General features: G+C 37.9%; 1 protein-coding gene and 1 pseudogene across 1 annotated transcript; both read right to left on the bottom strand.

Annotated features, from left to right (window-relative positions):
• Nucleotides 1-20,877: 20,877 nt before the first annotated feature.
• On the bottom strand, nt 20,878-21,856 carry LOC149141421 (uncharacterized; annotated as a pseudogene).
• On the bottom strand, nt 21,035-22,607 carry LOC149141420 (F-box protein MAX2 homolog A-like). The gene has a single exon (XM_089448177.1). It carries the CDS (start codon nt 22,294-22,296, stop codon nt 21,877-21,879), a length of 420 nt encoding a protein of 139 aa, XP_089304303.1. The 5' UTR covers nt 22,297-22,607; the 3' UTR covers nt 21,035-21,876.
• Between the last annotated feature and the right edge of the window lie 2,829 nt (nt 22,608-25,436).

The raw sequence follows: 25,436 nt of genomic DNA, 5'->3' as shown, positions 1-25,436 counted from the left end.
AACTCATACACACAAAGACAAACCTTCAAAATTTCCAGAACAAACTCGCAAGCATGACATAGTGATCAACATGCCAAAAGATGACCGGTGATCGATTAAGCGAAGAGGGTGTGAAAACTCAACAAGAGCTCATGGGATGAGCTTGAGTGTTTGCGATCATCAAGGGGAAAAAACAAGGAAGGCTCCGAAATTTGGATGCAGGCCAAAATTTTGGAGGGTGTTGTAGCCGCTACATCACTTGGCGAAACACTGGTTGAATACCAACTTCTCTGTTTCAGTTCATTTGCAGCATGGGGCCTTGGTTTTCAGGAAGTATTGATTCATTGTGCAGTTTTCTTTGGCTTCCCCACTTACCCCATGGACAAACATGGTTCACCTTGTACCAACGCAATAAAATACAACCAAATTTTTAGCTAGATCACAACATTTCAAAATCGGGAAGGGTATTTTGGTTCACGAGCTTAATATTTCCAGAGTATAAGTTTCATCTCTGGTGTTGCTATGCTGCCAACAGGCCTGGACAGTACCCCAACGGAGTAACGCAAGAACAAAAGAATTGCTCCACTGCTAGGGAGCCTGGTCAATACCCGAGTGGAGTTTCTTGCTTCACGTCTCCGTGCAAGAAGACTTTCTCTTCTTTTTCCTTTGTATTTTTTTTTTAAAGAGGACTATGCATAGGCACTTATTTATTTTTGTGGCGGAAGAGGGATCCTGTCTTATTGAGAGTAGACAAGGTTGTTCCTTTAGAGAAGCATGTAAGACCTCTGATTTAGGTTTTCACATTTATATTTTTCCCCTTCTCTCTTTCTACTAATTGGATTAAGCTTGAACACACAGAGAAGAAGACTGAGTACAAGCATGGGACTTCCCAGTTTGGACACAGGTTCATGGTTTGACCATGAAAGATTCCCTTACAAACAGTTCATATTTTCTGTCCAGAGTTCATCGGCCAAAAGTTACAACCAAGCACATAGAATATGGACACAGGACTGGCCAAGTGCTGCAGTGTCATAAGAATCTTTAAACTCAACCACATACTTATTCAAAATCCAGAACACAGTATATGACAACACTTATTTACAAAACAAAATGACAAGATAACTCAAAAAAAGCAAAGCAAAACAAAACAAAAACAGGAAAGTAAAACAACAAAGAAACAAAGAAACAGTAAGCATGCTATGTACATGGTTGGGGCGCGGCCCCAAATCATTGAGATAACATTTTAAAATTTTGGCCATTGACAGGAAGGTTTTTAATCCTCCCGTCAAGTGATTGCAAGAGATACGTGTGTTGGCCAAGTTTTTCGAGAACCATGTATGGACTAATCCACAAAGACTGTAACTTCGTGTGTTTTCCTTTGTCTTCATGGGGTTTATCCCATTTCAAGACTAAGTCACCCACAATGAAGTTAGCGTTCCCTGTATACCTACGGTCGAACCATCTCTTGATACGATTCTGGTGGAGTTTAAATTTTAATTTTGCTTTCATTCGTTCTTCCTGTAACCTGTGTAATGTGTCCATCCTATGCTAAATGAATAGACACAGCTTGCCTCAAGATTCTTCGGATAAATGAAGAGAAGGTAAGTAGATATTGGGTGGCAGGATGGAATCTTTACTGTATACAAGGAAGTATGGAGATGTGTTCAGAGAGGGCTTAGGTATAACTCGGTCAACCCAAAGTGCATTCACTAGGGCAGAATGCCAGTTTCATTGCTTATAGTAAATGGTATTTTTTATGATGCAAATAAGATTCTTGTTTGTTGATTTAACAAGACCATTTCCCTGCGGGTAGTAGTTAGATGAATGTTTAAGCACAATACCATATTACAATGCAAAATCATACAGTTTCAATGAAGAGAAGTAAGTTGCATTATAAAAAACAAGTGATACAGGAATGCCAAACCTCGAGATGATGTTCTGCTGAAGGAAGCTGATGACTTCTTGGTCGTTCACTTGTTTGAGAGGAACTGCTTCCGTCCACCACGTGAAGTAATATGTAGTATTCATAATGTAGCGGTTTTGTTTTGATGAATGAGGGAATATTTATTTGATGATGTCTAAGCCCTACTGTTGGAATGGTTCGTCCACTGCAACATGCTGCAGTGGGGTTGCTGACCTTTGAGTTCTATCAACGCATCGGTGACAGACCGAGCACTTGCGGAATAAGCATGTGCATCCTTAAGAAATATGGACCAGTAGAAATTGAATGTCATGACTTTATGCACAATTGTGTTACCTGTGAAGTGACCCCCGACTGGTCTGTCATGCATGTCACGTAACACTCTCTTTCAATCTTGTGCCTCTAGGAACCTGAGCAAAATTTCATTGTTGTGCTTTCTGTAAAGCACTCTATGCACCAATTGGTAAGATAAGGCTTTGAGGTGAAGTGCCCTCTTTTGTCGCATGGAAAAGTGAGAGGGCATGGTGTCGTGCTCAAGGTACTAGCACACTTCTTCATACCAAGAGTTGTCGTGCGAAGTGGGTGGTGCTTGCACTATATTGTACATATCGATTTCTTGCTCCCAATCGAAAATCTCTTCTTATTCCTCTTGCGGGTGTATTGGTTTTGCTGCAAGTCTACAGAGACCGTGACACTTCACGGTGTGAAATGGCTTGATATCGAGATCATACTCTTGAAGTCCTGTCATCCAATTCAAACGTATTTCACCCAGCTCTTGTTGAACAAGCAGTGCTCTGACTGCTGGGTGTGGTACAAAGACTTTGTAGTGATTTTTCAATAGGTAGAGGCTGAAATGTTTCACCACCTTGTATATAACATATGCCTGTTTATCCACGGCGTGATAGTTGAGCTCGGGTCCCTGCATGCTCATGCTCATGAAGGAGATGGGACGTTTGTTGTTCAGCTCATCCTTCTGTGTGAGCACTGTAGCGAGTGAGTTGTCAGAAGCGAATGTATATAGAAAGAAATATTTGCTAAAATATGGGTTGTACAACGTAGGTACATTTTCTATTGCCTGTTCGATACGGGTGAACACATATTTTTCCTTCTTCCCCTAGCTGTAGATTTCATCCTTCTTGACCATATATTGAATAGGTTTGTCAATATGCGCATAATTTGAGATGAACTTCCAAAGGAAGTTAATCTTTCCCAAGAAGGCCTAAATAGCTTTCCTTTTGGTTGGTGAGGAATTTGTGTGATAGTCCGAACTCAGTCCGGATCAACCTTGATCCCACTTTTGGCGATGATATGCCCAAGGAGGTTCCCCTCATACACTACAAATACGCTCTTCTTGGGATTCAAGGATATCCCGTACTTTTGACATTGCTCAAAAATCTTCTTGAGATGGCGCAGGTGGTCTAACTACTTTATTGAAAAGACTATCACGTCCTCAAGGTAGACCACCACGCTTTGTCCGATGAGCCCATGGAATGTGATGTCCATAGCACGCTAAAAAGTTGTGTCTGCATTTACAATCCCAAACGACATTCTTTTGTAAGCGAATGTACCCCACTTGGTATGGAAAGTAGATTTAAGTTTATCAGGTTCTGCTACCAGAACCTGGTTATATCAAGAAAATCCATTTCAGCTCTAGATACTATCTGCAAGATATGTTCCATAGACGACACATGGTAGTTGTCTTTGTCCGAGACCCTATTAAGATTTCAGAAATCTACGCATAGGCAGATCTCCCCGGAATTCTTCCTTACAGGAACTAAATTCGAAACCCACGTAGAATGACGAACCTTGTATATGATCTGAGCATCCAAACAACTTAGTCAAATATTTCTGTATGAGGGGTTCAAGTGACAAATGGACTTTCTTGAGTTTCTACTAAAACGACTTGACCCCTTCTTTTATTGGAATGACGTGTTGGATTATTCACGTGTCATATGTTTTCAAATCATCATATGTCCATGCGAATACATCGCGGTACTATATGAATAGGTGGATAAAGGCTTTCCGCTCCTCTGTTGTGCAACATGTACCGAGATTTACAAACTTTGGATCTCTTTCTGTTTCCAAGTTGATATGTTCATGCGTCAGTGTGGAACTATGGGGTTTGGTGTTCTTGGGCCCTTTGAAGTGGTTTCGCAAGTCATAGAGTTTCTCAAGTGAAACCACACCCTTGGGGATGGGTTTTCCTTTGCTGTCATCAGGTGTGTCTTACAGAGACTGCTCGTGCATGTCTTTGTCTATGGTTGCATCTCTGAAAATGTCAGCATTGACCATAAAATGCAATATCAGTTCATCATCATAAAAAAAATGCAAATTATTTATGCTTTTAGGGATATATGGCTTATACAAAATTTCAACACTAAATCTATCCCTAAGCGGTGTCATCCTAGTAGTTGTATTTTCCAGAGCATCTGCAGCTACATTGCAGATTCTTGGTACAAATATGATATTAAAATCTTGAAAATTGGAAATAATTCGGCATACCTCTTGCTGGTAATCTTTAAGATGAGGTGAGACATAGTGTATGGTGTTACGTACCCATCGTACCACAATATCTGAATCACCTACCACTTTTTTAGCATAGCAACATTGAGGCTGAAGGCTTTGTACAAACCCAAGATTAGTGCTTCATATTCAGCAGTATTGTTAGTGCACTCGAACTCCAAGAGGCTTGAGACTAAATGTTTTCTTTTCCTTGGGTCGATCAAAACACACCCGGCTCCAAGGCCATCCTATGCTTTGGATCCATCAAAATACAAGGTCCACAAGTCATCTGTACAAGGATTGCTTGTCATGCTAGTACTGCTAACACTACTACTACTGTTACAAAGTATTCTACAAGTTTCATTTTCACCAGTTGGGCAAGGGGGGAGACCCAACTGTGTATCTAGTGAGGTGGGGCTTGGCTGTGCAAGATATCACCCCAACTCCGTTTCTAGAAAGCAATTGTTGAACAAAATTTTTGCGAAATCCAACGGTTCATTATGATAATCCAAGGGAGTAATGTTGTGCTTCATATACCTCTCGGGCAACACTCAAATATGGTTTTTCCTCCCCTGATACAGAATCCAGAAGTGTGACCAGTCTATAGCAAAATATCCTTCCAACTTGCTGGACCAGTCTCTGTTGAGCAGTAAGCCATATGCTTCTGGGATGTCCACTATCACAATATTGATGCACTAGTGAACCCGTCCGTCGGATGATAACCGAATGATCACATCCAAAAGTTCATCGATGGATGGTACACATGTTCGATCAAGTTGGATGATCTGCGTGGCTATACTGATCCATTGTGCATTGATTTCTTTACCAATGGAGAGTGGCATGATGTTGAGTGATGCACCATAGTCAACCAAATAGTTGTGGACATTGAAATTGAATATTTTGAAAGATAACCAAAATGGTGGGCAGAGCGAGTTCACTTCTTCTCTGCGAAGCACGTTGAGTATAGATACGAGTGATCTGGGAGAGTTACTTGGTCCCTTGCTGGAAGAGGCAACATTGTCTATGGAGGTTTTCCCAGTGCACGCAACAAAATATCCTGTTGACCCATGACTTTGGTAAGTTCGTACAGAGAGATGTCCGCATGAGTCTTCTTCATGTCTTTAACAATATTGTAGTCCAAAGTGGGAAGACTCACCAAGTTGTCCGAGGGAATACTTGTGTTTGTATCGTCCGGTGGAGTGTTCTAAAGTGCGCTGCAAATGGACATATCTTTCATTGGAGATGTCTTCTCGGACTTGCTTTGTGTTTTCTGTGTTGAGGGTACCGGTGGTTCAAATTTTCTGAACAGTTGCTTGAATTTCTCCTTCGGTATCTCAATCACAGTAGGAGCCCCTTGACTTCTTAAGTTGTATCGACCATTCTGTTTTGGGGGTTCCTTCTCGGTGGTTATTTTCTTCTGGGCAACATTTATACATAGATATATGTTAACCACGTGCCGAAAATTCAGAGCTTCATCAGATGCAACATCTTCTTCATCATCTCCTCTTCCATTTGAGCCTGCTCACCGGCATTAAAATGATCATTATTCTTGAAGCCACGGAGCTTATAACTCGGTTCCAATCTACACAATTCTTCTCTAAGTGCCATGCTTGGTGGAAATAACAAAAGTTATCCTTACCAAACAAGTCTGTTTGGAACACAACATTTGAACTCTGTGCAGATTTAGCCGAGTGACTACTGCTACTACCTGATGTTGTGTTCTTTCTGTGTGCAAAACTGGAAGGTTTGTTACTCACTGCTGTCTCGTTTGTCCGATGCTTGAGTTATTCTACTTTAGTTATCAAGGAATTAAGGAGACAAGTAAGGGTCTCAATTTCAATTGTTTCTTTTTCCTTCACCTTACTCACAGCAGCCTGGGACCTCCTACCCATGTCTTTGGAGTCCTTCACTGGTTCATCATCTACAATGACTCCAATCGCACATAGGTCCTTCTCCACATGAATTGCTTCTTGGCAATTTTTGGATAGTGTTGGTTTCGCAACCTGCTTGACGAATTGTACAACATTGGTTGGCAGTGCAGATGTGTTGTAGTCGACTATGATGTAGTCATGAGTTTTAGTGTCTACAGTGAAATTGTTTAGGATACGGTTAAACCTATGGTTAAAGTCTTTCACTTTCTCTTTCGGCTCCATCTTAAGACTACACAATTCTTTCAACAACACGGCAGGGGTTTTGTCATCAGCAAAATTTTCAAGGAAAATTCTCTTGAACATCCCCTAGTTCTGAATGGAGTTGATAGGAAGGTTGTGGTACCATACAATTGCTCTGCCATCCAAGGTACATGGAAATAGTCTACATGAGACATCATCGTAATGTACCTCGAGTGCCTGTAGATGTAGGTAGAACATGTCTAGATGATCTTCTGCCTTCACTGCTTTGTCAAGGTCATATTTCATTAACAACTTCTCTGTGTGTTTGGGCATCTTGTGTAGGACACTGTGGAGTGCCAATGGGCCTTGTGTCATCCATTCCAAATTTTGATCAACCATGTCTTCTTCTTCTTCGTACTCCTCCTATTCTTCAGAGTCAAACTGTTCAACCTCTGAATCTATTGGTTCGTCTCCGTCTCTACCTCCTCCACTGCCTTCCCCTCCGCTACCTCTACCGGAACTTGAGCCCAAGAGTGTGTTGTTAAATTCTTCTCCTTGTAGGAAAATAGGAGGCTCCTCTCCGTTCTCAAGAGCTTCAGCCAACTCTTCAAAAGTGGCAAGGATTACTTCTTCAACAGACGAGACTACCACTCCTATGGGTGTAGTATTTTGCTTCCTCTGCGAAGAGGGAAGGTTTTGTACTCTTGGGATCAGTCCAAAAACTTTGGAAAAGTGATGGGTGATGGGACAGACTGAGCGAAGGTGATGATATGAGATTTCTTATTTAGGTCTGGGAGGTGAGGAGTAACCAACTTCAGAGTTGCGCGTGGGAGAGAGGGAGTTCGTGTTACTGCCTTGACCAAATGATGGATACATGGGGTTGAGAGGACATTCAACCATAAATAACTGGTGGCCCTCCTTATTAACAGTGTTGGACTTGCCAACATTCAGGGGATCTCCCCGATATGAAGTCCCAACTAGACCTCACACCATTTGGTGTAGGAGTCACATCTGGTACAATGGCCCAGTTGCCATTCTCTTAGAGATTTTCCTTAGCTCTTGTTGTTCAGCACATGAGAGTGTTATTCTTGTAACTTCAAGAAAGTGAGGTGAGTGTGCCTGGTGAGTGCGTAATGTAACTTTGTGTCTGGGTTCTCTTACTATCAAAAGGGGGAGGTAAAGTGAGCCTCTTGATGAGAGGGAATAGTCCCAACCCAGGAAGAAACACACGCGAACAACAACAAGGGTTTGTCTAGCATCCAACAGAATAGTCCACAGCGGATGCGGCAGTCGTGAAAACCAAAGTTCAAGGGAAAACACGTACACCATCCAGTAGAATAGTCCACACGGGGGTGACGGTCATTAAAACCAAGAAAACACAAAGATGGTCTGTCTAATGTCTGACGGAGTAGTCCACACAAACAGGACAACAATGATAAACAATACAACACATCTTCAACAATATGAGTACTAAAATAACTGAAGTAGTTCAGCTATCTTAGTACAAGTTAAGAAAACATGCATTACAAACATTTAAAGAATAATCTTACAAATGGATACAAAACATGCGTGAAAACTTGTTGGCTTAAGACAGGCTTTTGAATTAAGAAAAAGATCCAAGACACATCTGTACACCATACATCACTAGTCCCAGTAGTGGGACATTGGAGCCACTCCTCGCTCCTCAAATAACATATTACAGACTCTCAAGGCTATGTGGGAGGAGCCAAGGTGAAAAGTCCTTTTATCATGCAATGAGGCAATATATATAGCCAAGGGGGTATAACTGACCCTTGTGACTCTTCGACTTCCCTCATGACTGTTTGACTTCCTATGACTTTTAAACTTTAAATGACTCTTTGATTTCATATGTGTGTCTCTTGGACTTCTACTTTACAATTACATTGATTACAACAAGTATGGCTAATAGTAGTGATGTGGCCGAGACAAATCATGACACAACTCGACATGAAATTGTTGACATGTACTGGATGACTATGGTGTCCATGTCAAGTTGTTGTGCTGCTGAGTGATGATATTCTATCGGTGTAACATGTCTTCACCTCCGCATGGAAAATTGTGCGGGGTCTTCAATGGTATTGGTATTTTCTTGATGATGCATGTCAATGTATCCCTTTCGCTCGCTTGTTCGAGTGCTTCATGTGTTCATTTGACTGCGAGCAAGTCTTCTAGCATGCGCCTATTTTTGATCCCATTCATCGTCGCACCATGTTTCATCGATGTCCCTATTCCTACAATCACTCATGATGAGACGACATCAAATCCAAAAATCTCCTAGTCTATCATGATGCATTGTTTTCCATTTTGGTGTAGGTGATTGGGAGAGGGACAAGGCACTGAAACTGCAGAGAGCACAACACAGGTCGGGATGTGAGGCTCCAGAGCACAGTTAGGAAAAACTACACAGATGTCACTGGGAGACAAATTTTTGCATCCAAGATAGTAGTGACAACTGTGGGGCAAAACCCAGCTGGGAGACAAAATTGTGTAGTTTCCGGGAGGAAGGCCAGGTAGGGTGTCAGGGAGCTCCTGGGTCAATCTGCGCAATTTTTCAGGGGAGCACTGGACAGGTCATCTATATGGGATCTGCATAATTTCTTCGAGAGAGATAGTGTGGGTAGCAAGAGGCTCTGGCAGAAAAACCTACACAGTTTTCCAAAGGAGCACAAGATCAGGCTTCAGGAGCTGCTAGTCAAAATTTTGCAATCCTTGGAGACAGTTCGGGCCCAAATAGTTATGCGAAATTTATGACCTAATTGCAGAGAAAGGAAGAAGGGCAGGGCCAGCAAACTCTGCATAATTACTGATTTGGTTGCAGAGAGGGGAAGAAGGGTAGGGCAAGACAAATCTATGCAATTCTTGGGCTGATTGCAGAGCGGGGAAGAAGGGAAAGGCATGACAATTGTACACAATTGTTGGGTTGGTTGCAGAGTGAGGAAGAAGGGTAGGGTAGGAAAACTCTATGTAATTTTGGATATTAGTACATCCCTGGGTCACAGCTCAAGTCATTTCTTTCGGTTGGCCAGCGACAGGCTTGATGGGAGGTCCTGCAGGAAGCACAGACTGGATCGGTTTCTGGGGCAAATTCTTCGCAGTTTTGGGAGTCAGTGAGTTGGCTCATTTCCAGAATTACGCAGAGTAGGCTGCCTGAAGGATAGCCTCAAGCTCTACACAATTATGGGAGGTAGTGCAAGGTCACTGAGATTGAATCCGGTTGATGGAGGGTTGTCCGGTCAACAGATTTTTAGGAAAATTGACTAAGTGTGAAAGCAAGTGTACACGTGCACAAACGACAATGTGATCACACACTTAGTACGACAAGACACCTCAAACCAACAAGACAACATGTGCTCAGTGAGACTAACTCGAAGGTTGAGAGCGACAAGTGCGACAATTGAAATATGTCTTGGAACGATCGTGACAACACTTGCGCGAAAATCTTTACAACTTTTTGTGTGAGTGCGACCGATGTCGACAGAGTGTAAACAACTCATACACACAAAGACAAACCTTCAAAATTTCCAGAACAAACTCACAAGCATGACATAGTGATTAACATGCTAAAAGATGATCAGTGATCGATCAGGCGAAGAGGGTGGGAAAACTCGACAAGAGCACATGGGATGAGCTCAAGTGTTTATAACCATCAAGGGGAAAAACCAAGGAAGGCTCTGAAATTTGGATGCAGGCCAAAATTTTGGAGGATGTTGCAACCACTACAACACGGTGCAAAACCCCTCGGGTTTGTTGGAATGGTGAGTTATGTCAAGTTCTTCACGTCTCCCTTGGCGAAACTGATTATGATGGTGAACAAGGTGAACCCCAAATGAAGCATGATGAGCACCATATGCAGTGAGTACCATATGAATAGTTGAGCACTCCTTCGTGTTTCCAATGAAATCAACCTAAGATCTCACACATCGTTAACCCACAAATAATCCTAGAATAGCAACAATGGAAATATGAAAGAATAATAGTTATGGAATATTGGAAGTGAGACACTTTCTCCTCGCCTAACACTTTTTGCAGCTTTAGGATAAATGTCCATAACTTGCAGGGACATATGGCTGGGCCATGCTAACATTAGCCCCAACACAATGCTTGTAACTACCATGTTGCTTCCAATGCAACACTTTTGAAGGAGTCTTCAATGTGCTAATGTTAATAGTAAGAACTCTCTATATTTTTGGTGTAGGCACTCGAAAGAGATTTGGTAAATTTTACTTTCAATGACTAGACTTTTCCTATGTTGGCACAACTGTAATATATTTTTTATTATATCTACTAACTATAGAAGATCTCCAAATAATATAATATGCAATTCTAATGAAATAAACATAATATCAAATGATGTCTAATGCAAAACTCTTGATTCACCACCAGTGATCCTATTCATTATTCTTAACTCATTTTTCAAAGGATGAGACTCATCCACCATTGATGAGGTTCCAATCTACAGTTTGAATTACTTTGACTCTTCAACGATACATTTGTCCCTTCCACAATAATCGTGACCATCCCTTTTTCTGATCTGAAAGTGAGAAATCAATTTGGTAATGTTTGTTTCCTTCTTGACTTAGCTATGAAGCAATTTTGAGACTTAGTATCACGCGACAATGGGTTTCCTCTTAGTGAATCAAACCAAGTTGAACTAGGATCCAACAATGAAATCAACCCTTCAAATCAACATCAAACCCCTTGAAAACGTAGATCTATACCACTGCACATAGATGCAAATTGGCAGCTGAGACATAGAGATTCGTAAACAAATTACAAGGTATGGCCCTGTTTACCCTTATTTTACACTATACATTTATCCATACTATCTTCAGATATCAATTGATTAGTATCATGCTAAATTGATTCTATTTTGCAACAAAACCCAACAGAAATATTAATAATATACGTTGAGAGTATTATCACAGTGAAATTGGACTTTGTTATACGTAAAATTTATTAATATAGACTTTGTTAATATATGTATAAATCATAATGAAATTGGTTATCTGTGAAATTACTATATCTCAAGAAAGACTTCTTCATATCTCGAAGTATAAATAATGTTATTCACATGAACCATTGAGGTTATCTCTCTCTCTATATATATTCTCCCTAACATTGTATATATTTAGGATGAATATGTAGAATACTAACTAATATTTGAACTTCATGCAATTGTCACACCATTAGAAAAGCATTGATATCAAGTTGCCAACATTTCATTCACATGAGTAGATACAATATTTCTTTATGTCCGCAACTGACTAAATAAAAGTTTAATGTTTCCTAATAAGTTTACACAAAAACTAAAGAGAACATACCGATCAATAAGGGTGAATCCTTGTGACTATAAAAAAAATGTTGATCAATTTTTGTTTCTAGAAATATTCATTACATCGTTGGGTTGTGTTATATTCTTTCCACAACTACCCCACACGTGGGGGGGTGGGTGGAAGCCCCCCCCTCCCCTGAGAAATTTTTTTGGACCCTATATTAGGTGGGCGGACCTACCTATGGTTTTGTGCATGGATTTCACAAATGGTTTTGGGCATGATGGTTTTTTGTCCACAATATTTTGTAGATCCGGCCAAGGGAACTAAAATTATGTTCTATTCCAAGGTTAATGGATTGGGGTTTATGGATGCTTCAACATGTATATATATGTATTTTAAAATTGAAAGGAATATAATGAAAAATCAATCTGGTAGTCCCAATTTTGGGATCCAGGGGAAATCTGTGTATATCTGTTTTATGTTTTATGCTCTCGCCATTGTTTATTTTTTGTTTTTAGAATTCGTATGCAAGTAATTTATGTACGGGGTTAAAACCTACATACATATTTTTTTTCTCTGTTGGTCTCATACTACCGGAAGGCTCTAGCCCTAGTCAGGAAAATGCCCATTTATTAGATAAACTTCTAATATTCTTTAGTCTCACACTACTTATAATCTCAATGACTATTTTAATAAAATTAACCAAAAGTGGATGCTATGGAGTTATTGGGCTTTGCAAAATAATCACCTCATGTTCTCCAAGAATATTGGAGTAAGCATTCCACTCACGAATTCCTCAACATTGCATTAACCCTTGCACCTTTTAACTAATCATGACAAATTGTTGACATGGGAATCCATCAAATTTTGAAATTGAAGCCTTGCTATTCTATTCTATTCCATTCTTCTCCCATTGGATAATTCAACTTGTTCATTTTCTTGAAAGAAATATCCAATTCAATGTATAAAATACAAAACACTAGGGACTAAAATTAATACAAATAGTTAACAATAATCAATAATTTAAACTTAGATAATCTTTGATCTTTACTCCATGGTTGGTGGTCGCAAGTTTGTAAGAGGAAGTATACTTGTTCTTGAAAACTTTGTTCGCTTGATTAATAGAATTGCATCTATTTTGAATGTATGGATCAATATCAACTTTGTGTTATCCTTCCCTACATTCATTGTCATGGTTGTTCAAAAAATTATCCAAAGTAGCGTTAATTCATATTGAGGCTTGTTATTTAAGAATTTAATTGTATTCCCAACAATTCCAACCTTCTGCTCTATTTTTTTCCAAAGCTTCTTTATTTGAAATTGATCATGCTACTTCAAAGTCTCATTGTTGAATAACTTCAAAATAATGTTTGAATTGTTTCATTGTAGTAATAATTTGGTCCCATATTAAATGATTTACACCGATTAAATGTATTTTTCCTAACATATACTTTGTGATATCTTGAATGGATTTCTTTAACTTTTCTATTAATTCATTATTGTTGGAAATGTTTTCATCCTTTAGAGACAATTAAACAACGATTGATAAGTCTTAACTTTATATTGTAGTCCTTCCTTTTCTATGTAAGTAGTTAAAGCAACTGTTTATCTCTCTTCTACCTTGCAATTATTTATCCTTCGTCTACTTTTACACTCACTTCTAACATAAAAGTTTACTAGAATGTTCAAAAACCTTACTTTCTTCATAGATTCCCTTTCTCATCATTTTCATTACGATTGACATTTTCACTTGTAAACCTCATTATTTCTTTACATAAACTCTAAATCTTTGTAACTTTTTTTGCGTCTACATGTCACCTCTTACATATAAACTTTGAGACTGTTGGAAATACTGAGAGGGGGGTGAATCAATATTTCTTTTCAATTTTTATTATTACCAGTTTAGATTCTTTACAATTTTAATCAAAGAAATGATTTTATTAGATACAGAAAAAGATGGAATAAAATATTTGATGAGTTTTCCCAAGCACCAATTGAACTTTGATGAGGCTGCAACCTCTAGGGCTTCGACCCCTATCTTACCAAGGCACCAACCTTGAATTTAGGAGCACCAACTCCAAGGACACCAATCCTTCCAATTATGAGGCACCAACCCCAAGGGTTCCGACCCTATAGATTTACTTTGTCAAGAAATGTTTTCTTGTATTACACTGCTTGCAAGAACATCTTTACCAAATCTTATCCTTGTAGTCTTTGCAACAGGTCACTTTCTATACTATCGCTTCACTTCGGGTCTGAACCTTCTAAGATGAATCAAGTCAAAAGATTGTCCTCCCACTCTGTCTTTTGCTTCCTTCTTTTCTCGGTTTCTGGCTTCTGCTGCACCTTCATCTTCTACTAGACCTTCGGCTTCTCAACCTTCGACTTCCTCTGTCTTTTCTAGTTCATGACCTGTGAATTTTTTTATTCTTCTTTGTGCCCGTGCCCGATCAATACCTTTAGTGAAAAATTTTAACTTGTATTTATACGAGTTTCACCAATGACTTGAGAGACACGTTTATTGGAGGGAGGCAAAATTGTTTATTTACGGAGAGACCAGAGAGGCTATAACCATATTATAATAGAAGTCTGGTGGTCCCCACATGCCATGTCACTGCTAATCGCAATCACAACTTTCGGAGGTCTCTTGCTACACAATATATTAGAGAGGCCCTTTTTAATATTCATCCAAGGCCCACATGGAGGTCCCACATCCACATCATCAATCGCAATCACAACTTTTGGAGATCCCTCAATCGCAACCTTTAACATTACCGATGTAACATAGCTGATACTCATATTGTCGATGAGGCAGACACGATATAACATTAAACAGTTGTCAATAGATTCGTCAGATCCACAACTTCTATCGCAATTGGCAGCACAAGGGTTTATTGCAATTGGTGGTCTGGGGTGACAATCCGTTATGATTTGTGTAACTTCCGATACCCGGACGTGATACTACATAAAGGTCTATTTTAATGGAGTTGTCAGGTCCGTATATTATATCGCAATTGGCGTTTTAACGTTTCATCCCTTTAAGCCTTGTGATATGAAAATTTTGATACGTGGATGTGATATTACATTAGGGTGTTTTATAATGGAGCAATCAGGTCCGCACCTTATATCGCAATCACAGTTTTTATTGTGACATCCCTTTATGACTTGCGATATGAAAGTTTATACGGTGGATGTGATATTGTATTATGGCATATTGTAGTGGAACCATCGGGTCCGCAATACATATCGCAATCGGTGGATTTGGGGTGGTGATATTTATGACTTGCGATACGTAACTTATGATAGTGGTGGATGCGGTATTATATTAGATCTTGTTCAATTGGAAAGTCAGGTCCACAACTCAAATCACAATCAGGGTTTTTGTGCGGTGGCATGCAATAGAGCCCACTGATATTATATATGATGATATGTTAACTCCTAAAGTTTGTTTTATGCGCTATGAAATTTTTAAGAGGTTTCCACGGTTTATTCCTTCCTCTAATAGCTCTAATTTTTCTTGGCTCGTCGCTCTCGTGGTTTCCCTTCACTCCTATGACTTTCAATACACTGCTCCGATAACTCTTCTTTGATAGCTTTCGATGAACTCTTCCTGCTCCTGTTTCTTCATGAATCTTCTTTGCTTGGCATCACATCATTATTTACTATCCAAAATATTGCCATATTGACATCAATGACAATCTAGATCAACAATATCCCCCTTTGTAATTGGTGGCAATGTTCTTCTTCTCTCCCCCTTTGACATCAATGGCGAAGGAGTGCACAAGGACTCCCCCTATCAAACTGCTCCCCCTGTCATGTGGCATCTGAAGAATTGGTTTAGTGTGATGCTAAAGAAATAACCCCCATCTTTTGGCGGAGATGTTCAAATGCTTCTCGAGGAAGAGGTTTGTTGAAGATATCTGCAATATGTTCCTTGGTATTGATATATTCCAATTTGATGTTTTGTTCAGCCACCTCTTCACGGAGAAAATAATACTTGATTGGTATATGTTTGGTTTTTGAGTGCATCATTGGATTTTTACTAAGACTGATAGCACTTGTGTTATCACAATGGATGTTGATTGGCTGTTTAGTTTCTATGTTGACATCCTTCAAAGATTCCTTCATCCATAGTATTTGTGTACAACAGTCAGCTGCAGCTATATATTCAGCTTCAGCTGTAGAGAGAGATATAGATGATTGTTTTTTGTTGAGCCAAGCTACCAAGAAATCTCCCATAAAAAATGCATTTCCACTGGTGCTTTTACGATCATCCACGCTTCCAACCCAATCAACATTGGTATAAGTTGTCATTGTAGTATTTGTGATTTTGGGATACCAAAGACCAAAGTCAGGGGTTCCTTTCAAGTATCTAAGAATTCTTTTCATAGCCAACATGTGGGATTGCTTAGGAGCTGATTGAAATCTTCCCACCATTCCCATTGCTTGCATAATGTCAGGCCTTGTAGCAATTAAGTATAAGAGAGCTCCAATTATTGACTTGTAAAGAGTTGCATCTACCAGGGGGGAATCATCATCTTTTCTTAGTTTGCAATTTGTGGTCATCGGTGTGCTCATAGGTGCACATTCTTCCATTCCATATCTTTTAAGCATATCTTTGAGATACTTTGTTTGAGAGATAAACATGCCTACTGTGGTTTGTGATACTTGTAGTCCAACGAAGTAGGATAGCTCACCAACCATTGACATTTCGAATTCTTTTGACATATTTTGAGCAAACGCATGGCTCATTTCATCATTATTGCTAGCAAAATTCAGATCATCAACATATACAAGGGTGATTAGTAATTTATCCTCATCCATGTTCATGTAGAGATTACTTCCTACCACCCCCCTTTTGAAGTTTTTTTGTTGTATATAGTGATCCAATCTTACATACCACGCTCTAGGAGCTTGTTTCAAACCGTATAATGCCTTTTTCAACTTACATACAAAGTATTTTCCTTCCGCTTGATCAAAACCTTCTGGTTGCTCCATGTAGACTTCTTCCTTGAGTTCCCCATTCAGAAATGCTGATTTTTCATCCATTTGATAGACTATGAATCCTTTTGAGCATGAAAATGCCAAGAACATCCTTATAGCTTCCATATGAGCTACTGGTGCAAAGGTTTCTTCAAAATCAATTCCTTCAATTTGTGAATAACCTTTACAGACAAGTCTTGCCTTATTTCTGATTATCTTTCCATCTTCAGTCATTTTGTTTTTGAACACCCACTTAGTTCCAATTATTTTTTATTCTTTGGATGAGGTACCAACACCCATGTCTCATTTTTCTCGATTTGAGACATTTATTCTTCCATGTATTCCACCCAATGGGGATCCTTGCTTGAGTAAAAGTTTCAAGTTCTATCATAGATAAGAGAGAAACATCATTTCTCTTTGGTGTACTTGTCATCCTTCTTCGCGTTTCTAGTCCTTCATCTACATTGCCACTAATATGCTCTTCCTGGTGATTATTTTGGAGGAATTTCACTTTTAAAGGAGTTTGAGATGATTCTTTTTGTTATTGTTTTTTTTGATATTTTTCTTCCTTTTCAGGTTTTTCTTCACTTTCTTCAATAAAGGGGTCAACTTCATGATCTTCAATTTTCTTTTCTGGAAGCTCTTCATCAATCTTCACTTCAATACTTTCCAGTATTTTCCGTAGTTGATTATTGTAGCATTTTTAAGCTTTGCTTCTGGTAGAATAACCAAGAAATATTCCTTCATCAACCCGATAATCATATTTTTCTAGTGAGTCATCATTGATCTTTATGAAGCATTTGCTTCCAAAATTCTTGAAGTATTTTACCAAAGGAGGTCTTCCTTTCCATAATTCATAAGGAGTATTCTCATTATTTGGTCTTAGTTGAGATCGATTCCTTTTCTCATCTCATAGGTAGTGAGGATTCCATGAAGTTCATCCATTTTGAGAGTGTTAGTTCCTTCATTTCTTCTATAGCACTTATTTTGCAGTCAAATCTGTCTCGGAGAGATATTAAGACCTTTTGAACAATAGTGCTTTCTTCAATATTTTCTCCCAATCCTTTAAGAGAGTTGAGTACTTCAGCTACTCGGAGGAAGTATGATGCAATATCTTCTTCATCATCGATTTTCAGACTTTCGAACTGCCTCCTATGAGTTTGAAGCTTTGCCTTCTTAACCTTGGAGGCCCTATCATATAAGCTAATCAATTTATCCCATACTTCTTTGGCCGAGTCACAATTCAAGGGTTTCATAAACTCAGAATCAGTAATTCCACTAGTAATGGAATTTAGAGCTTTGGCATTGGCAATGTATGCTTTCCTTTCCTCTTGATTAGTAGGAAGAGTGGGAGGGGCATTGTACCCATTCAGAACAACGTTCCAAACTTCAGGTCCAAGGGACATTAAGTAGTAAGACATTCTCTTTTTCCAAAAACCAAAATTAGTACCATCGAACAAGGGAAGCCTTCCTGCTGTCATTTCTTGATTCTTCATTGTAACTAAGAATCCTTCTTCCAGCTGTTAGGCTGATTCTGAAGAAGTTGGCTCTGAAACCAATTGTTGGAAATACTGAGAGGGGGGTGAATCAGTATTTCTTTTCAATTGTTATTATTACCAGTTTAGATTCTTTACAATTTTAATCAAATAAATGATTTTATTAAATATAGAAAAAGATTGAATACAATATCTGATGAGTTTTTCCAAGCACCAACTTGAACTTTGATGAGGCTCCAACCTCTAGGGCTCCAATCCCTATCTTACCAAGGCACCAACCTTGAATTTAGGAGCACCAACTCCAAGGACACCAATCCTTCCAATTCTGAGGCACCAACCCCAAGGGCTTCGACCTTATAGATTTACTCTGTCAAGAAATGTTTGATTGTATTATACTGCTTCCAAGAACTTCTTTACCAAATCCTGTCCTTGTAGTCTTTGCAACAGGTCGCTATCTGCGTTATGGCTTCACTTCGGGTTTGAATCTTCCAAGATGAATTAGGTCAAAATATTGTCCTCTGGCTCTGTCTTTTTCTTCCTTCGTCTTCTACTAGACCTTTGGCTTCTCGACCTTTGGCTTCCTCTATCTTTTCAAGTTCATGAGTTGTGAAATTTTTAATTCTTCTTTGTGCCCGATGCTCGATCGATACCTTTAGTGAAACATTTTAACTTGTACTTATACGAGTTTCACCAATGACTTGAGAGACACATTTATTAGAGGGAGGTCGACTTGTTTATTTACAAAGAGGCCATAGAGGCTATAACCATATTATAATAGAAGTCTGGCGGTCCCCACATGTCGTTTCACTGCTAATCACAATCACAACTTTCAGAGGTCTCTTGCTACACAATATATCAGAGAGTCCCTTTTTAATATTCATCCAAGGACCACATGGAGGTCCCACATCCATATCATCAATCGCAATCACAATTACAACTTTTGGAGGTCTCGCAACCGCAACTTTTAACGTTATTGATGTAACATAGTCGATACTCATATTGCCAATGAGGCAAATGCAATATAACATTAAACACTTGTCAATAGATCTATAGGATCCACAACTTCTATCGCAATCGGTAGTTCGGGGTTTTATCGCAATCGGTGGTTCAGGGTGACAACCCTTTATGATTTGTGTAACTTCCGATACCCAGACGCGATACTACACAAAGGTATATTTTAATGGAGCTGTCGGGTCCGCATATTATATCGCAATCGACGTTTTAATGTTTCATCCCTTTAAGCCTTTTGATATGAAAATTCCGATACGCGGATGCGATATTACATTAGGGTGTTTTATAATGGAGCAATCAGGTCCGCACCTTATATCACAATCACAGTTTTTATTGTGACATCCCTTTATGACTTGCGATATGAAAGTTTATACGGTGGATGCGATATTGTATTATGGCGTATTCTAGTGGAACCATTGGGTCCGTAGTACATATTGCAATCGGCGGATTTGGGGTGGTGATATTTATGACTTGCGATATGTAACTTCCGATAGTGGCAGATGCGGTATTATATTAGAGCTTGTTCTATTGGAAAGTCGGGTCCGCAACTCAAATCACAATCGAGGGTTTTGTGCGGTGGCATGTAATAGAGCTCGTCGATATTATATATGCCAATATGTTAACTCCTCTGGTTTGTTTTATGCGCTGTGAACTTTTTAAGATGTTTGCACGGTTTATTCTTTCTTCCAATAGATCTGCTTTGTCTTGGCTCGTCACTCCTGTGGTTTCTCTTCACTCCTATGAATTCCTATACACTGCTCCGATAGCTCTTCTTCCGATAACCCTTCTTTGATGGCTTTCGATGAACTCTTCCTGCTCCTATTGCTTCACGGATTTTCTCTGCTTGGCTTCAAATCACTATTTACTATCCAGAATATTGCCATATTGACATCAATGACAATCTAGATCAACAAGACCCAATTGATAATTGTAATTCTTCAACTTTTAAATATCAACCATTATTTCCTCATTTTCTTCATGAAATGTCACTAACTCTTTTGCTTGTATATGATCATTATCTGAGATTTTCAGTGTTGGCCTCAAAATTTTTAAATAATAGATATTTTGTTTGCATATCAGCATAGTGTTCTTGAGTGTGGATCTTTTTAAGATCTACTCCATCTCTATCAATGATCTCTCTTACAAAATGGTACTTAATATTAATATGCTTAGTATTATTATGATAAACTAGTTTTTAAGCCAAACAAATAACACTTTCACCATCACAAAATACAGTTATGATATTATATGTTCTTCAAATTTTTGCCCAGATGACTTTTCGTCGAAAGAATTAAATAAGGAATTGTATTAATTCTGAGGTCATTTAGCTATCTGCATATTTAATTTTCCGTCAATCATCTTCCTCCAGGGATAACCAAATGTTGTAACGACAAATTCAAGTAAGCAACCACGAATGTTTCTCTTAGTAATAGAGTTTTCTCAATTTTTTTTTTCAAATAATCTTTATCTAATATTTACTCTATTAAAAATAAAAATGTTTATATTTAGTGATTTAATTTTTGAAGGTGATATTTTCAAATCTTCTATTACTTCTTTAAAAACAATAAGAAATGATATCTTTACACCTTTAAAAACAATTGCCAATTAATATTAGTTAATATTATTACAAGTTTCTGCCATTCTTGAAGCTGGTCATTTCTCCCCCAAAAGTCCACAAATTCCATAGATGAGAAATCTGAAACTGCACCGAAATCAAAATAAAACAGTCGCTCCATCTGTGGAGATTTTCCAATCACATCCATGCCTCTAAACATCACCATCGGAAGGAACGTATCTGTCAAAGCCAAGATAATTCGCTTATGTGCTTCGAAGAAATTTTCTCTTCGAAACAACCTCTTTCCTCAGAACTTTCTAACCGCTCTTGAGATCCAGGCTCCAATTGGTCATCGGTACATCCTAAGGGCTTGAACCAAAATCGAAATTTGCGCAGTTGAGGTCAGGGCAAAACCAAGGAGGAGCCAACTGCAAGGATGGCCCCCAAGCACACTCTGGATTCTGGTCCCATCTATTGACACTGCAATCTCCAGCAGCAACTAGATGGTTTTTACCCATTCCATAGGTAGCTAGTTATTTCCCGTGTGGAAATGGCAGAAGATCCAACTCGATTCAACCTCTGACAAGGAGCAGCAATTTCTTGATCGAGAATGGAGTTAACCCAAATGCAATCAATATGCAGCTTTCATAGGCTCTCGCATAAGCTGCATATTGGTTCAGAGGCTCTTAGAGTGGCAGCAGTATCAAGATATTTACAGCATGAAACCCTGACCTCTACAAGAGTTTTACTAACTTGAGACCCACCTCGGTGATCTGCCTACATCCCTGTAATTTACCCAAACAACTGCAGCCAGCTGCAATGACTGCGATGCCCGTGTCACTTAAATCAGCAGAGTTCTTGATAAGCAGAGCTTCCAAATTTGTACACATGGCAACCCCATCAGGTTCAGGGCCCTTGCATATGCCATGAAACTGACCCAACTTCAGAGACTTGATGTTCTTGCATTGGGAGTTTAAGAATTCCAACAATAGAACTGAGAGAGATCAAGCTGTGAAATTTTGCATCAGAAGCTCAAGCTCCATGCCCAAACCCACTGCAGATTCAGGATCACATAGATCACTATGTTGTTCACTCTGGGGAACGCCAGTTTCAGCCGATGCCCTATGAAATTACCGTGCGGAGTGGTGAAATCCAGAGGGGAGTAACCCCGGGGGGAGCAGAGCGAGAGATCCAATTTAGTAACAGACTGAAAGCACATGGGCAGCAGGTACAGATTGTTGCTTATATTACCTCTTATGCTCCATTTCTTGCAGACAAGAGCCATCCGGTTCCAGGATCGAGTCTCCTTGATGGCGCTGAATATGTTGCTCTCATTGAAATGGGTTTCTCTCCCTCGCCCCATGTCTATTTCCATTCTCTGCCTCTCATTATCCTCCCCATCCTCACCAGTACCAGAATCCCCAAACTTCTTCATGATCACCATGTTCAATATGAGCAATTCCCTTACCCCTTGTCCAGTGGCACTAACTAGAGCCAGCCCGCATCCATATCTCGTGGACTCATAAGTGGCACTGGCTCTGGCCGGACACACAGGGTATCATTATCCGATTAGCAAGCATCCCCAATGGGATCCATCTTTCTCCACCATTCTCGTCGTTTCCTCTCCTCTCCTGTCGCAACTCTCCGGCTGCTCCTTTCCACCTGTAAGTTCCAGTCACAAAAATATCCCAGCCTCGCCCTACTATTCTTATTAACCTTTGTTTTTCAAGAATCCAATGTTACATATCAAATCTGTTAAACTTGATTTATATATAACCTACTTACCCTTTTTCATTTTCCTCATTGTGTGTGATTTACATCTTGTGCATATTGATGGATGGATAAGTTTACCTTCTGTGTTAAGTTTACTTTTTGTGTTACTGTAAAGCACATGGTTTATGGGTTGGTTGTGAAAGGATAAGAAATTATTAAAAAAATATTATTATTATAATTTTAAAAGTACAAAAAATTATCATAACTTGATTGTCAAAATAGTATTGAAAATTGTCTGTTGATCATAACATGATTGTCAAAATAGTATTGAAAATTGTCCATGTTGATGATGAATCTAAGGTGACTTATCACCATTATTAAAAAAAATCATATCAAACCATATCATTTAGCATTACTAGATGGTGGTCATAAAAGGTAGGCTTTTACTCTTCTTATATGCTTCTAGATGTTAGGTCATTAACTAATTTCCTTAAATTCTAGAAGTACCAAGTCTTAGCCAGCTAAAAACAATTTTAAATTATACTCCAAAACCATTAAATTTTGATTTTTTATTATGTATAACTTTACATAAAAATAAATATAAATTATGTAATTTTAAATTATTAATATAATAATATCTATCTTGATTGTGAGAATAATTTTGACAAAATCACATAGAAAATCATTTGTCTATCTTAATCATCAAATTTAATTTAATAAATTTTACAATTTCATGTTTCACCATTTACACAAATTTACATTTCTTTTTTTACTTTATATGTGTTTACATCATAATTCTCTATACTAATTAAAATTTGATATTAAATTATTAATTTAATAACATTTATTTCAACAATATATATGCCATTCATTTTAATTGCAAATCTTTTTACTATTTAATTTATACAATTAAAATATATCTTATCCAATCATATATATTTTGTTTAATTTTAATTGTAATTTTTTTTCTTTTCTTTTTAACTTTTGCACGTTATATATAGTTAATTGATTTTATATATACGCGTGTAAAAGATGTTGATTTGAATTGTAAATATTTTTGTTCTTTTAACTTCTATGGGAAGGATAGTAGGTGAAGGTATAGACTTATGTACAAGTTTACACCTTCACACCCTACACACCATGTGCACCATAAGCACAAGTCTTCACCCCCTACACACCATGTGCACAAGTTTGCATCTTCATCCTTTACATTTTTATATGTTTGTTAAATTTTATTTATTAACATAATAATATTAATTTTAATCATTAAATTATAATATAATAAATTTACATTTTCCTTTTTTATATACAAAATATAAAAATTTACAGCTTCACTCCATAAACACTCATTAAAATTTAATGCTAAATTATTAACCTAATAATAGTCCCAATGATCAACATATTGCAAACCATATAATGTTGATTTTAACCTTTTTTTTGTAAGTGTTAATTTTAACTTTAAATCCCTTCTCTTTATTTAATAATTTCTCTTTACTCTATTCAATAAAATCAGATTCATTTTCTCTACTAACTTCCTACTATCTTATATATAATTTTACCTAGATCTAATGGGAGTAATCCCTATAACACATTAGAATTATGAATTAGAAAATGGGAGCTTGAAAGGGCTACAGTTCTAACTTTGCATTTGTGAATCTAAGTAAGAATACTTATGGTGAATAATATTTCTATCCATTTTCTCTAGGATGAAAGGAAGAAAAAATATTGTATGTATTTACATATTTTGAATATGATAAAAGCATATCAAATTTTGGGTTGAGAAAGATAGGGAAAAAAAGATATGGAAATTTCAAACAATGAATTTAGTTGAGATTTCATTGAAAAATGATTTTTTAAAATGTTTGAAGTGGAGAAAGTCAAAGCTTTACACTATAGAAAAGACTGACATTAAGTACATTTTTAAAATTTGAAAAAATGCATGTATGTCCTTGTCTACATGAATAATGGGGTAATAAGACAATAATTGATAAATAAAGTTGGACCTAGGGGTAAACTATCTAATAAAACAGAAACACGTATTTGGTTTTTATGGTGAATTTAAAATCTCAAAGTTCCAGGATTTCTAAATAATCGATAATATTTACCACAATCTCCTAATATGTTGAACAAAAGAAATGCTACATTTTTTTTATTCAAACTCCCTAATATATGAACTACCTATACATTAATTAGTAGGTATGTGATAGTCAATATTCACTGAATGTTGATGGGAACAGACTTTATTATGCACAATTTGAAAACAAAAGCTATGATCCAAGTAGTTATGAAAGGACAATCTCATAAATGGTCTTAAAATTGATGATTTTTAGGTCATGAGCTCATAAAGCAATTTTTGAAGTGATCATGTGTTTTAATGGTTCTAACACCAAATACTGGAGTATCTAGCTCAGTTTACAAATTCTCTTTCCAATGAGCTAAAGTATAAATAAAATGAAGAAACAACCACAAAGTCATGGTCTTTGATAAGGCTACCCTTTTTCATAGACAACTCAATGTTGTCCATCTCAACATGCATATTTGGTGCTAACACAATGTTAAGGTTAAGGGTTTTACATCTTTATGTTATTAACTCCTGACAAGATATAGCCTTTAGTAGAAGTTGATGCCTTTTGTTGCCCCTCAAGTTGATCCCAGTTAGGAATCAATACCAATACATCCTATGGAGGTTTAGAAACCTCTTTGCTTTATGTATTGAACTGCTAACCTCAAAAACAAAGGGGGTAATACTTGAACTATCACAAATCATAATTTCTCTAGGTTACCTTAAAACAATTCTAGTAATCCACTTTATTGTCAAATTCAAGATTAAGGATTAAAAAAATGATGGAGAATTAAAACAAGTTGAAGACA

Source organism: Pinus tabuliformis, chromosome X (genome assembly GCF_031772625.1).
Source record: "Pinus tabuliformis cultivar Carrire ecotype Pingquan chromosome X, CPIR1, whole genome shotgun sequence".
NCBI classification, from domain to species: domain Eukaryota; kingdom Viridiplantae; phylum Streptophyta; class Pinopsida; order Pinales; family Pinaceae; genus Pinus; species Pinus tabuliformis.
This window is presented reverse-complemented; position numbering and strand designations above follow the sequence as displayed.